Source organism: Alosa pseudoharengus, unplaced genomic scaffold (assembly GCF_046254945.1).
Source record: "Alosa pseudoharengus isolate Yale_2024_CS ecotype anadromous, Long Island Sound unplaced genomic scaffold, YU_APseudo_1.1 YU_APseudo_1.1_scf_5, whole genome shotgun sequence".
NCBI lineage: Eukaryota > Metazoa > Chordata > Actinopteri > Clupeiformes > Clupeidae > Alosa > Alosa pseudoharengus.
The window spans coordinates 13,256,372-13,270,648 of NW_027468837.1; the positions used below are offsets into that span (position 1 = coordinate 13,256,372).

Here is a 14,277-nt window from a genome sequence, read left to right on the forward strand (position 1 = left end):
ACACAGATAATATGCTGAGGAAGATGACCTACCTCCAGGAGAGAAAGGACTGGAGCCCATTTTGGGACTGCCCCTGACCCGTGGGGAGCCCATGATGTTCTGCTGAGGGGCATTCATGCCAGGGCTGCCGTGCAACGGGCTCGTCATGCCCATCCCATAATGGAACTGAGGCTGCTGCATGCCCGGGTGATTCATGTGATTCATCTGACCGCCTGAATTCATCTGACCGCCTGAATTCATCTGACCCATTGGGTTCATCTGGTTCATCTGATTCATTTGATTCATCTGGCCCATGGGGTTCATAGAATTCATCTGTCCCATCTGATTCATTTGATTCATCTGGTTCATTTGATTCATCTGATTCATCTGGTTCATCTGATTCATCTGACCCATTGAATTCATCTGATTCATCCGGTTTCCCACACCGTACATGGGGCCACCCCTGGGTCCCATGTGCCTCTGCTCATTCATCCCATAGCCCCTGTGGGGACCCATACCCATTGCCCCATTGGGCATCATGTTCATCTGGGCATTCGGGTGGGCATTGCCCATGCCCTGCGGCCTCATCACCCCTCCTTGGTTGGGCCGATACCCATTCTGCTCCCTGTGGCAGGAAAACAAAAAGAATTACACAGAATCAGATTAGCGTTTTCAAAATGCAAATGCAAGCAGCACGAAGAGGCAGTGTATAAAAAAGGTGAAATATCAATAATAAAAGCGGGATATGAACAATACAATCTTATCTAGTGCTAAGTCAGGTGCAGTGATCACCACCATTTTAGGCATACCATTTTGAGTTTGACCACTGAGAAGATGGGTTGTGATAACATCATATCTGAATGCTCCTTGTAAATTAAATCACTGAGAATACTTTATTAAAATGTCCTGCTGGAGGCTACGTAAAGACTGAGAGGTTTTTTTTTCACACCCTGTGAGAAATCAAGACAGTCAGGGCCAATTTTTACATGTAACCAGGTTGTTTAATTTGATTCATTTCCTTTACTGGCTTCTATTTGAGAATTGTTGAGAAACATTTTTTATGTGTTTTGGTTTATTCAGCTTTGCCTAAGTATTATACACATGGTAAAGAGACACAATTACTGCATTACTCTCAGTTAATTAGTAGGCTCATCTTGATTCAATCAGAATGTGTGCTATTGTTTGGTGTCAAAGGCTTCAAGTCTTTTAAAGGGGGACTTGAGAGTATTGGATTCAGAACTTATTTTTTGTATATGTGATTTATGTCCTGATGCCTCTAAATCGGTTGATAATCTGAAAAGGTGGTACACCAATGGGATTATCCCAACCTGATATAGAAATGATATATACGAGTTTCTGAATAGTTTAGGGGGATTGACCAAATATATTCTTTTTGATTTACTGTGGTTGTTATTGTACACTAATCATGTGTAGCTATTTTTAACAACTTATGAAGAAATCAGTTAAATCTAGTCATGTAACTGCTTATAACTGCTTGTAACTGCTAACTGGATCTGACTAACTTTAATGAAACAATTGTATAATCAATTATATTGTATATAGTGGCAATATTTGATGAAATGTTCCATCCATAAAGGCTGAAAAAGGGTGACTGAGAGAAAGTGGAATAGAACATTATGTCCAATATTCCAATATATGGTTTAATGTTCTGCATTATGTCCAATATTTCAATATGTGGTTTAATGTTCTGCATTTCTCATTAGTGGGTCACTTTGATACTAAAAGTATGATTCTATGTAATGACTATGATATCTGTACTGTCCCTGTGTATATCTCTGTGTGACTGTGTTTAGAGATAAGCAGGAATATTATGACTTTGCAGTGTTTCACTGTTGCACTGCATGGCTGCGTCAGTAGCTATCTGCTCCAGATTGCCAGGTTGCCACTAATCAGAGTCTGATTCAGTGTAGTCCATGTGAGATGGGATGACCAACGCCATCTCCCGTCAGCCTGGAAGGATACTTAAACCCTAACTATTTCCTTGTCTAGTTAGAGCAGCTGATGTATCTTTAAGTGAAGTCTCTCCCTTGATGCGCATCATTGTAAATAAACTCTGTTCCTGATTTTTCATACTATTGGTCCGACTGGGTCTCTATTAAATCTATGGTATCAAAATGACCATCAAGACCGACAAAAGCATTGCGGCTGGTCCACTCCTCTACTGACTGGCCGTGGGGTGACTCACCTCTGCAACAGGTGTGTGGAGAGGAAGGTGGGTTGCTCGTTGGTGCCGTGGTTCCGGCAGAGCTCGCTCCGGGTCTGAGCGGTGACCGGCGTGCCGTCCGAGAGCGAGAAGTGGTACGGTGGGGTCTCAGCCCGGCCATGGAGGAAGGCTGGAGGGACAGGAGCACAAGAGGAGCACAGCCAAACATTTAGTACTTCCTCTAGCTTTTAATATTGATGCACTTTTAGCTACACAAGGCGAGTCAGGGAGTAAAATGGGGTTAAAAGCAGGAGAGCATTAGGAAGAGGGATGCCAGTAGACTGGATAGGAGAAGGGAAGCTGGCTCTGCTACATTCACCAGGCAGAGAAGCATGTTCAGTGACTCCTCAGTCAAGCTCAAGTATTTTGTTCCAGAGGCTATTCAGCTCTTCAACTTGACAGAAGTAGTGGGGAGAAAATTCACTACCTCTCTGGCCCTACCTTGCCAAACTACATTCAGACAGTTAATGGATACATTACCCTCTATGCACATTACAATCTGTTTTAAGCATTTATTTCTAGTGTTTGTTTATATAATTATCAACAAGCTGTATATTTCAGTTTAGTTTTTTCCATTACTGTCTGTAAATTAACCTTTATGTATTTTATATTATGTGCAGTAATTATTACTGTTGCACTGTGAATCATTGTTCAGCATTTGCACTTCCTCCATGGACAGACACTTCATTGCCACATACCTATTCAGTTTAGTGTCAATTCCCTGTAGATATGGTGAATAGACTCATTTCACAGTTGTGATTTAATAATCTTTTTTATTGTTGTGAATGTGCATTTCCTTGTTTTGTATGGTAATCTACTGGATGAAAAAATATATAATGTCCGCAACACTGCTTTTGACTCCCATATATTTAATGCACAACAGGCAACGTTTCGACCCTGCTGGGTCTTCTTCAGGCAAAAAAAAATAAAAAATCTACTGGATGCCAACACTTCCTTCAGGATTAATAAAGTGTCTCTATCTCTTTGAATACACAAGATTATTCAGGAAGTGAATGTGTTTTTTTTGGATTGCATACCTTCCTGGTAGTGGCGCTTGTATGACCACGGCTGGCCCTCGCTGCGGTGGAGGAACATCTGCATGCAGCGTCGCACCAGGTCCTCCCAGCCTGGACGCATGGTGGAGTGGAGGGAAGCCTGGTCCACAATCTCCACCAGTTTACCTGGAAATCACACACACACACACACACACACACTTTAGTGTTATGGCAAGGAAAAGGGAGGTAGATAGTTAAAAAAAGCCCTAATCTTCTCAGGTTCTTATCATCAAATTCAGACCCTCTGGCAAAGAGGTCCAGTAATCGTCATAGCCTTGGGTGCTGTATCCATGGCTACATTTGACGCTGTCTGCTATCGTCACGACTGACGCTGATGTCCTGATGATGGGGTCACACTCAAGCGCTACCATGGCAACAACTCACCTGACAGCTCATGACGAGTGATGAAGCGCTCGGTCCACTCCACTGCGCTCACCCGTCGAGCAACACAGATCATACACGACTGCAGGTCTGGATAAAAAACACACACAAAACACATCACATTAATACACAGGATTAGATGTTATAATCCCTTGTGCCAAAATCTAAGGTAAAAACACATTCAGAAGCCCCTGCCCAAATTAACTTAAAAAAGCACGCTAACCACCAATCTGCCAACCAATGGTCACCGACACAAGACAAATGGCCCGTCTAACAGTATGCAGTATGTCATTGTGGTTATCAGTATACAGTATGCAGTATCTCATTGTGGTTATCAAGTGGTCACCCCCATTCACCGATGTTTCGTCAAGTTAGGCCCACGACACCTCATGAAGGCTTAACAGTGAAACCAGCATCCTGGAGACACTCCCCTCCATGCTGCCAGCATATTACCACATTGAAATATTCAATATCCAAGATACTCTTTACCAGCCTAGGCCTGGTCTAACAAAAGATCAATATATGGAGGCAGCAAAAGCAAGACGATATATTTACATTAAATCTGCCTCTACACTCTTGGAAATAAAGTCTCAAGAGTCTCCACAACCTCATTTACACAGGCTCCAGCTTCATAAGCCTCTAAGAGACAAGATTGAATAAATAGCTTGCACAAGAAATATCGTAGACAGATAAGTAAGCGCAAAGCTTTGACTGTAGCTAAATATGTGACTGAGAAAGCATGCCTGACTGAATAGCTGGAGGTTCTATGAGCATGACGGCGAGGGAAAGAGTATGTGTAGAAGGACGTGTGAGAGCGCTCGTACGCACGTCACTGAATGCATGCCATCGTGAGGAGCTGAGCGATGTGACGGAGAGAATCAATGAGTGACTAAGTGTCCATGTGGAAGATGAGCCCCTCTGACTCAGAGTGTAGATGCATGAATCAATACCATTCCGTAAAACAGAGTCAGAGAGACACACACACACACGTGTGCATGTGTGTGTGTGTGTGCATGTGTGTGTGTGTGTGCATGTGTGTGTGTGTGTGTGTGTGTGTGAGAGAGTGTGTGTGTTAGAGCCGTACCTTCTCCTTCCTCCATCATGGCTCGGGGCTGTGTGAGGGCAAAGCACTGCATGGTCTCATAGCGCTGGCCTCCACTGCCCTCCTCAGACGAGCCCTGGCCAAACTTCACCAGCATGCGACAGTTAAACGTGTGGCTCTTTTGCCGCGAGGCGTCCCCTGGACCCCACGACGGACCGCTGGGACCTGTACACACACACAGACACACACAGACACAAATTTAGTGCAGATTCTTGGAAATGCAATAAAACAATTCTACAACAACCTACAGAGGGGCAAATATTGAAAATGGTATTAGAGCAGATACCAGAAATAACACAACAATTGTTGTGTGAGCAATGTGTTTACTTCAGATATGCTGTCAAAACACAATTATAACACATAAAAACAGCAATGGTCTTTAAATGCATGTGCGTTATAAACAGGTATCATATGTCAACATAAACAACCATGTAATTGCGTGTGTGTGTGCGTCAGGTCTAGATGGACATTCTCACCGTTGCCCTTGGGCAGGTTTTTGTGCAGCTCCTGGCGGTCATCCTCATGCAGAATGTGATAGACACTGGTGTTGATCAGCTCTTCCTGCTTGTACTGCAGGTACTGGGTCACGTTGTCCGACACAAACACGATGCTGCCCTCGCGGTTCACCACAAACAGAAAGCCGTCAAGGGCCTGTGAGAAGGACAAGATGGAGAGGGTGAGACAGAAAACACACTTAGCGGAGAAACCAAGAGATAAAAATAATCGGAGTGGCTCAGCACTTGATTCATCTTAATATTGTCAAAATAATCACCAAAGTACATTCAACATTTAGTCTCAACACATAGCACTCCAGTAAGTCCATCGTCTACTTAAGGGAAAGGACATTTAACTCAAGATAATTTCCTACGTATGTCACATCTAATGGAGGCTAATGAGGAACTATTCTATATGGTCATTGTTGGCACTGGAGCTACTTTGCTGCTTCCACAGATGCCACGTCCATCATGCCTGTCACTTAGGAAACAGAAAACACAGAGAGCTGGGCAATCAGGTGTCCCACGTTGACCCTACTGTAACCCCACCGTGACCCGGCACTGACCTGTAAGAGCAGTGGCCCCAGATGGTCCTTATCGATGACGCCCTGCCCCGTGGATGATACATCCGCCTTCTGAACGTCGTCATCCCCACACGAGCTCTTGCCTACAACACACACACACACACACACACACACACACACACACACACACACACACACACACACACACACACACACACACACACACACACACACACACACACACAGAGTGTTTTCATTTACTCACAAACAAGCTCCAGGGATTCCTGGCAGGGCATTGGGTAAGCAATCAACATAAAGCCAAGTCCCCTTCCAAGGTAGGATATGAATGCACTGCAGTCCGCTGTAAAACTCTTTCCAAAATCCCAACGTTGGTAAACGTGTGCGTGAACTGCCTATCCAGCAGGGGGCAGCAGCCATCTCCAAAACACTTTGGTATGCAAAGTGCAAAGAGCTTATTATGCAAATCCTTGGCTCTCGTGAGGGGATTCATGAGGTCGCACATAGTGTGTGCACACTCTTTACCGCTTGACCACAACAGAAACGCTGTGGCTCGCTGGAAATCAAAGACTATTGTAATTTACAAATTATATTCCATTAGAAGGACAGCGCAACCCCGCTGTGGTATTAATGGTCAGCAATCAGAGACGGTCGGAAATGAAAGGGAGAGAAGGGGAAAGCCACAGATAGAGAGAGTGACAGACGGAGGGACAGGGAAAAGAGAGCGAAAAAGAGGGTACATATTATTTCACTTCCTGTAGTCATGGCAACCCCTCCAACACACAATAACAAGCTGCTCCACGGGCTGGTGGTGACGGCTGCAGCAACCATAGCCTCTGGCCACATACACGTACACACATACACACACACAAACATCAATTATGTACACACACACACACACACACAAACACACACACTTCTAGCAGACTGTTCTCTTTGCAATACCATACTCTGGTCAAGGCACCACCATATAATTCAGGAGCTGCCAGTGCTTTGCCTGGACACGCAGCCTAGGTAGCACTGTGCAGAGAGTCATGGTTGCCATAACCCAGATTGTCAACCCCCTCAACCCTCCCACACATCCACACACACACCCACACCCCCACTTATCCAGCCTCATCACACACACACACACACACACACACACTGGCCCCTCACCTTGTTCTTTGATGAGGCGGATCTGTCGCACGGTCTCCTTGAGGATGGCACACTTGTCGGGCTTCACATTGAAGCTGTCGATGTCGCTCAGGTTGGCCGAAATCAGCTCGGCCAGCTCCTCAATGTACTTGCTCTCCTGCTCCCTCCTCTTCTTGTCACACCTGCAGCCACCAAGAGAGAGAGAGAAAGAGGGGATGACGATGGAGGAATGGAAACAGAGGGATGAAGCAGAGTGGAACAGGCAGAGGAGAGCTTGGGCAAGGGCATCTGTGCAGAAAAGCTACAGGATGTTACGAAACCTGGAAAACAAATCCTGGAAAGGGAATGGGTTTTTAACAGATTCTTTCCGTCTGAGGTCTGAAAGGAGTGCCAACCTGTGTGCAGTCTTTTTTTCACAGACTTTATTTTTTTATATTTCTTTAGATATTTATTTATTTGTTTGCTTGTTTATTTTTGCATTTCCTTTGAAGTCGCTTGGTGACCTTCGCCCAGTGTTTGATGCGTTGCTACAGGCGCCATGGAGACACCTGACTCAGCCCTCCATGACGTCATCCTTACATCACACACTCTCTCACTGGCACGCACGCTCTCTCTCTCTTTGTCTCTCTCTCTCTCTCTCTCTCTCTCTCTCTCTGTTTAGCTCCCTCGGCCTGCACTCCGGTTTGTGGTTAGACTGGTTTGGACAGAATTGCTGGACAAAGACCAATACGCTCCTAAGAGAGTCTGAGAGTTTCTGTTCACTCGTTAGATCACTAGGGCACCCAAAGCCCGTGTAGGCTTCATATTCAGTTTAAAGTTACGCACAGGACTTCAGTCAACATGGAGCAAAGGCAAGGACTAAATAAGAAAACAAACATACATAAACACATATAAACATATACGCAAACAAATACACACACACACACACACACACACACATACCCAAGTCCTGGTGTGTCACATGTGGAAAGCTTGCGTTTCCGGTCTGAGCACAGGGGCTCCAAAGCATTCTCTCCCACGCTGCTCATCTTCAACACATATCAGCACCTGAACGGATTTGGATAGAGAATGAGGTCAATATATACACACAGAGTCACTCAAACACGTGTGTGCGTGCGTACACACACGTACACACACACACACACACACACACACACAGGAACTCGTCACTCATTGAGGAAGAACAGGCTCAGCGAGATGAAAGGCCATCTCTAGCACCAGTGTGTTTGTCTATAAACTGTTCATCCTGATTACCTAAACAGTTTCACCTCACTGCAGCCTACTCTGCCTCTCCTGCACATTTCACATTTCCAGGTTGATGATAGAAAGAAAAGAAGCCCCGGGGGAAATGAGCCTTCGCCTGGCTGGTCAGCGTGTTGCCAGAGGGAATCTGGTCAATAAGCGCACAAACACACACACACACGCACGCACACACACACACACAGACGCACACACACACACACAGACGCACACACACCATATATTTGTACATGCATACGCACATGGACATGTATACATAGACACTGCAGTACTACCAGGTTCCTCACTCCAATCTCACTCACACTAAGTGTAAGTTTATGCTGGCCATCACCGTCCTTCAGCATGGTGGTGCGTGCCAGAAGTGACATTATTTCCACTGGCACTTGGTCCATTTTGGTGTCATTTCTGCTGCTCACGCACCTCCCAGTTTTAGCAGCCTGGCACAGCTGACGCTTACATAACATGGACAGCTATGGCTAAGATAAATGAATGCTTGGTTTGCCAACCTGTGGGAGATCCAACAGGTATTTGTTTCCAACAGTGATTCCTATTATTTCATGGAAAAAAGTCCATCAAGTCAAAGGCTCCTCTGACGTCAACCCAGCGCCATAACGTTGCACACGTGCAGTGGAGTTCACTTGTGCAATGGTCAATATGTCAACCATAATGGCGCCTTTAAGACCCTCACAAACACTCACGCACTACAATCTTCCTTCATGGCCTAATCTCATTACCCTGGCGTCTCCATGCTCACTGACCACAACTCCTCCCTCCCTCCCTCCCTCCCTCCCTCCCTCCCTCTCTCTCTCTCTCGCTCTCTCGCTCTCTCGCTCTCTCTGTCAGACCCCCCCCCCATCCTCCTCCTCCCTCGGCCTCCGTTTCGAGCATTTTCCTCTGCTGACACGGTCACTCTGTCTTCCCTCTGAAACCCTCCCCTCGGTTTTCATGTCCCTGCTCCCTTTCTCTGGCCTTTTCTCTCCTGGTTCTCCCTGTCTTGTTGACCACTTCTGTCGTTGGTGTGGCCGTGCCTTGGCCTTGCCCTCTGATTGACCCTCTCAAGAGTTCACTCCAGAGGAAGCCATTCCCGACCAGCAATGTGCTCATGTGCCTTCCCCTTCCCCCAGCTCTCTCTCTCTCTCTCACACACACACACACACACAGAGAACATGCTCCACACCACAACACTGAACACACCAAATAAACAGTAGACTGACTGGCTATAACACAAACACACACTCTCTCCCCCTTCAACACCCCCCCCCCCCCACAACACACACACACACCCACACACAAACACCCACAGTCACACCCACACATACACCCACACACATACACACACACTCACACCCACCCACACCCACACACCGTCTTCCCCTGCTTTCTGTCCTCTGTCTCTATTTGCCACAGCCCCCTCCCGTTCTCTTTACTTTGGATACTCACCACTGCAGTTGTGTAGAATGGTGACATGAACTTCTGTTAGCTTCACATCCTGAAAGAAACAGGATGTCAGTGAGGCAGACCAGCAGATGGACAAGCAGCTAATAAAAACCCTCTAACGAACTTCCAATAACTCCAACCAACCATCCTCTTATTTGTACATAACATCCAAACACAACAGCAAAAACAGAGGCTCGCATTGTCGAAAATTAATGCCGCTTTCTGGGAGCCAATTAGGACTTGCCATTTATATTCTTATTGCCGCGCTCGCTCTCGACAAGGCTCTGCTTCAACATGCTCTTTGAGTAAACAAGCTTGTTCTCGACGAGGAGCAGGCCTTTGCCAAAAACAACCGCCTCGCCGAATGAGCTGACATGGCAGCTCTCAGCCCCCAACATAATGAACTAACAGGCCACTGGAGCTTCGTTGCTCAGCGTCACTCTAATGACTTTAGGAACACTGATTTACATGGAGAGGGTGTGTGTGGGTGCGTGTGTGTGTGTGTGAGGGTGTGTGTGCGTGTCTATCTGTGAGTGTGTGTGTGTGTGTGTGCGTGTGCGCGTCTGTCTGTCTGTGTGTGTGTGTGTGTGTGTGTGTACTGCAGGTTTTTTTTGAGTCACCATATCTGTGGGTCCAGCGCCGGTCTGATGCTGGCCAGACCCTGTCTAGACTGAGCTCCTGTCTGAGGAGAATCTGGCCAAAATAGGAGTCAAAATGCTGTAGTGTTCCTGGGGAACCTAAGCCCATTTGGATGCTTGTGACAAACCATTACACACACTGTACACTCTTCAATCAAAATGTCAAAAACGACAGCCGAGTTGGTTTAGTGAGAGTGTTGTGTCAGCGAAGCTAAGGTTTGGTAACAACATAACTGCTCATAAGTCAGACATATTATTGTGACATGAGCTGGGAGTGCAAAAGACCCCACCAATGAGCACCAAGCTGAACACCAATGACTGGGAGCCAAAGACGCTTTGGCCAAAGTGCAAGACCACAGAGCCTGACCCCTGTGACTGCCCAACGCAGACATGCGGATTGTTTGGTCTTCACGACAGGCTCTCCTCGCGTCTGCCAGACCGGGAGGGAGTGGCGTGGTAAAAACCGGCTCTGGCCAGGCGGGCACTCCGCACCTCCTGGAGCTCAGAAAGCTCGGGAACCCTGCTGCCGCTGCGCCCGGTGCCAACGCCACCTACCCCGCGAGCCAAGGGCCAGAGCTCCGGAGCCACTTTACAGGCCTCCCTGAAATCTCACAACGGCTCTCGACTATGTGGCCCAGGGGTGAAGGTGAGGAGGAGCCCAGTTGGACCATCAGCGCTAATGCCCCGCTGAGCCCATCTTTTACCAGGCTGACAGCACAGCATCGCATCAGCGGTGCATTAGGTGCCAGCAGTGCCCACTGGAGCAGACTTACACTTTATGGTGCTTATTAGAGGACGCAGTACTACTGTAGTACATTAAGTGGAAACACCAATCTGCACTGTGAGCGTAAGGTCATCACCGCAAATGTCATCAGGCACCCGCATCGCCCAACGAAGCGGACGCCGAAGCCTTGCCAAAGCACACATGGAAAAGATGTGGACACCTTAGACACACTGAGCTAATCATCTTTCTAGCCTGATTGGAGTCCGTCCATGTGTAGCTGGTGTCCCTGTAGTATAGTGGCTGCACAATTACAAAACCATGGGAGAGGACACACCCGTCTGCGCACAGGCATATACAAGGGCTCACTCGGTGCCTAGCAGACCCTGGTATCCTCACGGACATGCAACGCACAGCACTAGCCTTGAAGTTATCAGTCATCGGCATCATCTACTCAAGCTCATAAATATCCAAAAGCAGAAACTTTTTTATAGGCCTATATATATATATGAATAATAGGAATGACAATGGATGACAATGAACGCCCCACTCTCTCTTGTACCTACCTAAATGTGACTGACTTTTTTTTCTTTCTTCAAAGGCTCTTGTTGAACAAGGACCGTCGGATGGTCTGCATCAAACACACCACGCCACCTGTGAAAACACAATTAGGGTTCAAAGGGTTAGCATTTCGTCAAAATGTACTCATTGCCATGGTGTAGCATGCACATCGCCTAACCTGCATAGTGCACACATCACTACAGTACATGCAACGCAGGACATGAAATTACACTTGAACTACATAGGGGTGAGATACAGCTTTGCCTTTTCAGAAATGTTACATATTTTGTGACTAAAATGATTTGTTCTGTGAGGTCAATTGAAGGTTTCTGAAGGTTGAAATACTTTCACGGCCTATGACAATGACTTGTCAGTCAAGGAACTAGCACAAGTGCAGTGGACCCCTGCAGTACAAATGGACTCCTGTAATCAACCCATCCTGGTGTGCATGGTGAGGGGAAGAGAGAGAGGGTGAGAATGGGGCCAACTCAAACTGAGGCTGACCGGTCAGCTGGACAGCGGAGCAGTGGTCAGTCTCACGCCATTCACATATCTTCATGGGAAAATCACATTTCAAACGGGAAAAAAAAAGAAGCAGCAGGAAGCCACAAGAGCAGGCATCCTGTTTGCACTCGCTGTCCGCACAACTGTCCGCCCTGCGTCATCACTTCCTCTTCCTGGAAAAGCGCCTGTGGCCACCCAGGGACTCGATTTACATATTTCTGTTTATCTGTATGCATGCCCGTCCCTTTCCTCCCAACCCTGTGTGTGTGTGCGCACACACACACACTCCCACACCACCCCCACACACTGAGGGGACAAGTGGACAGTGACCCTATGAGAGCAGCTTAATTTAGCCCAGCAGCACAGATCATATGAGCGGTGAGAGGCCACTGGACTTTCATCTTCTCTCAACGGCGACACATACATGTGCTGACCTACATCACAGCCACACTGATGCCAAGCACGCCCGCATGAATGCAAAACACAAAAAAATGGCTTTGCCATTTTATATCTTCCATCCATCCATCACATATATCTCACAAATGCATACAGTACACACATATAGTCCAATCTCTCTCTCTCTTGCACACACACACGCGGTAAAGGGAAACTTGTCAATAACCATTCACCTATGCATTACCGTACACACACGTACGCGCACGCACGCACGCACGCACGCACGCACACACGTTGAGTAGTCATGATGCAAACAGCCCTCTGAAGATAAACGGGTGTCCTCTCATGACTGGGGGTTCATGACCCCACTGGGGTGACAGAAGCACAGCAAACAGAGCCCTCTACCCCTCAAGACAATATTGCCTTCAGCCGGCAGCCCATTGGCTGAAGCCGGAGTTTCTGCTGCAGCTCATCGATAACTGGATGCTAATTAGGGCCAATTAGAGTTGGCGAATGACGAATGTGCTTTGCGCCGAGGCGAGCCCAGCTTAGCCAGTGCATCCCCAGTGCGTTTCCTTGGCTACGCCGCCACACGTCTTCAGTTCCCAGCATGCTCAGTCTGCCCCCATACGAAGTCTGCATTCATTATTAATGGAGATTCTTGCTGGCACAATGTGCAGAGGGGAATGTGTAGACTCACTCAGTCTTTTTATTGCACATGAATCCATAGCTTTATGAATTGCTATATTACACACACACAATTTCAGACATATTTTCTTTATTCATTTCACTGATACAAGCACACATACACGTGTGTACACACACTCACTCACAAGTGTAACTTGCATACACCTTCTGTCGTCTCCGTCTCTGCTTCACTGGCGCACTCTCTCTTTCACACACACACACACACACCTTGGAGCCTTGGGGAGTTCTCTTTACACAGATGACTGGTAAACGCCAATGGGCTTGACATGGGCAGAGAACTGAGCTAAAGGCTTGACTGCATAATTAAACAGAGAGAGGCTGTGTGTGTGTGTGTGTACACACTATGAGAGTGTGAGTATGAGCAAATGTGTTCTCTCCATCCCCCTCTGTTTATAAATAGCCAACAGGCTATTTAGGCTGCAGACAGGCTGCAGGTAGGCCAACAAATGCAACAAAAATATACTCCAGACATACACGACCAGCCACAATGCACAGTCACTCTACGTAATGGAGGAGACCTTAATTATATGCAAAGTTTACAACAAACCCCATACACTTCTATTAAATCTATGTGTGCCTTATAATTTACAAACATCAAGCGCCATAACACAACACACACACACACACACACACTATGAGACTAGACAACACCCAGCAAATGTGAAGAGAGGAGCGACACTGATAACACACTTCAGAACCTACACTCATGCCCACACAGCTAAAGAAATGTTTTAACTGGAAGTACCCCCCCACACACACACCTCCAAGTCTCAGAGGATGATAGATCATGAAGAGATCTCTACAGTTCTACATAGACTGCAGGGTTCTTCAGAAACGCCTCGGAGGAGAACTGTCAGAACAGACAAAAGTCGGGCAGTGGTGGAACTGGTGTGTTCTCTAGTCCGACCATTACAACCACACTATACGCCTCAAGTAGGGCTGCAGAGATTTGGGGAAAATATCTAATTCCAATTTTTCTGACAGATATTGCGATTTGCGATAACATTTTTGAATTTCAATGAATAGATTCAGTTCAATACCGTAAATCCTCAAATTATGGCCGGGGTCTTTTATCTACTTAGGCTGCACTAAGCACAGGCCTATATTTGGGGCAGGCTTGTATTCGAGGCAGGCCTTT

The 14,277-nt window shown here is 46.8% G+C and overlaps 1 protein-coding gene across 1 annotated transcript in view; it reads right to left on the minus strand.

The window, feature by feature from the left end:
* ncoa3 (nuclear receptor coactivator 3) overlaps positions 1 to 14,277 on the minus strand; it is a 43,397-nt gene that overhangs the window by 12,153 nt on the left and 16,967 nt on the right. Inside the window, exons 2-12 of the mRNA XM_076268721.1 lie at positions 11,537 to 11,624; positions 9,615 to 9,663; positions 7,857 to 7,961; positions 6,936 to 7,096; positions 5,802 to 5,902; positions 5,218 to 5,392; positions 4,724 to 4,906; positions 3,643 to 3,729; positions 3,241 to 3,384; positions 2,186 to 2,333; positions 33 to 604 (exon numbers count right to left, since the gene is read on the minus strand). Of these exons, the coding sequence (XP_076124836.1) occupies positions 33 to 604; positions 2,186 to 2,333; positions 3,241 to 3,384; positions 3,643 to 3,729; positions 4,724 to 4,906; positions 5,218 to 5,392; positions 5,802 to 5,902; positions 6,936 to 7,096; positions 7,857 to 7,942 (1,657 nt within the window). The 5' untranslated portion in view covers positions 7,943 to 7,961; positions 9,615 to 9,663; positions 11,537 to 11,624. The remainder of the gene's footprint in view (positions 1 to 32; positions 605 to 2,185; positions 2,334 to 3,240; positions 3,385 to 3,642; positions 3,730 to 4,723; positions 4,907 to 5,217; positions 5,393 to 5,801; positions 5,903 to 6,935; positions 7,097 to 7,856; positions 7,962 to 9,614; positions 9,664 to 11,536; positions 11,625 to 14,277) is intronic.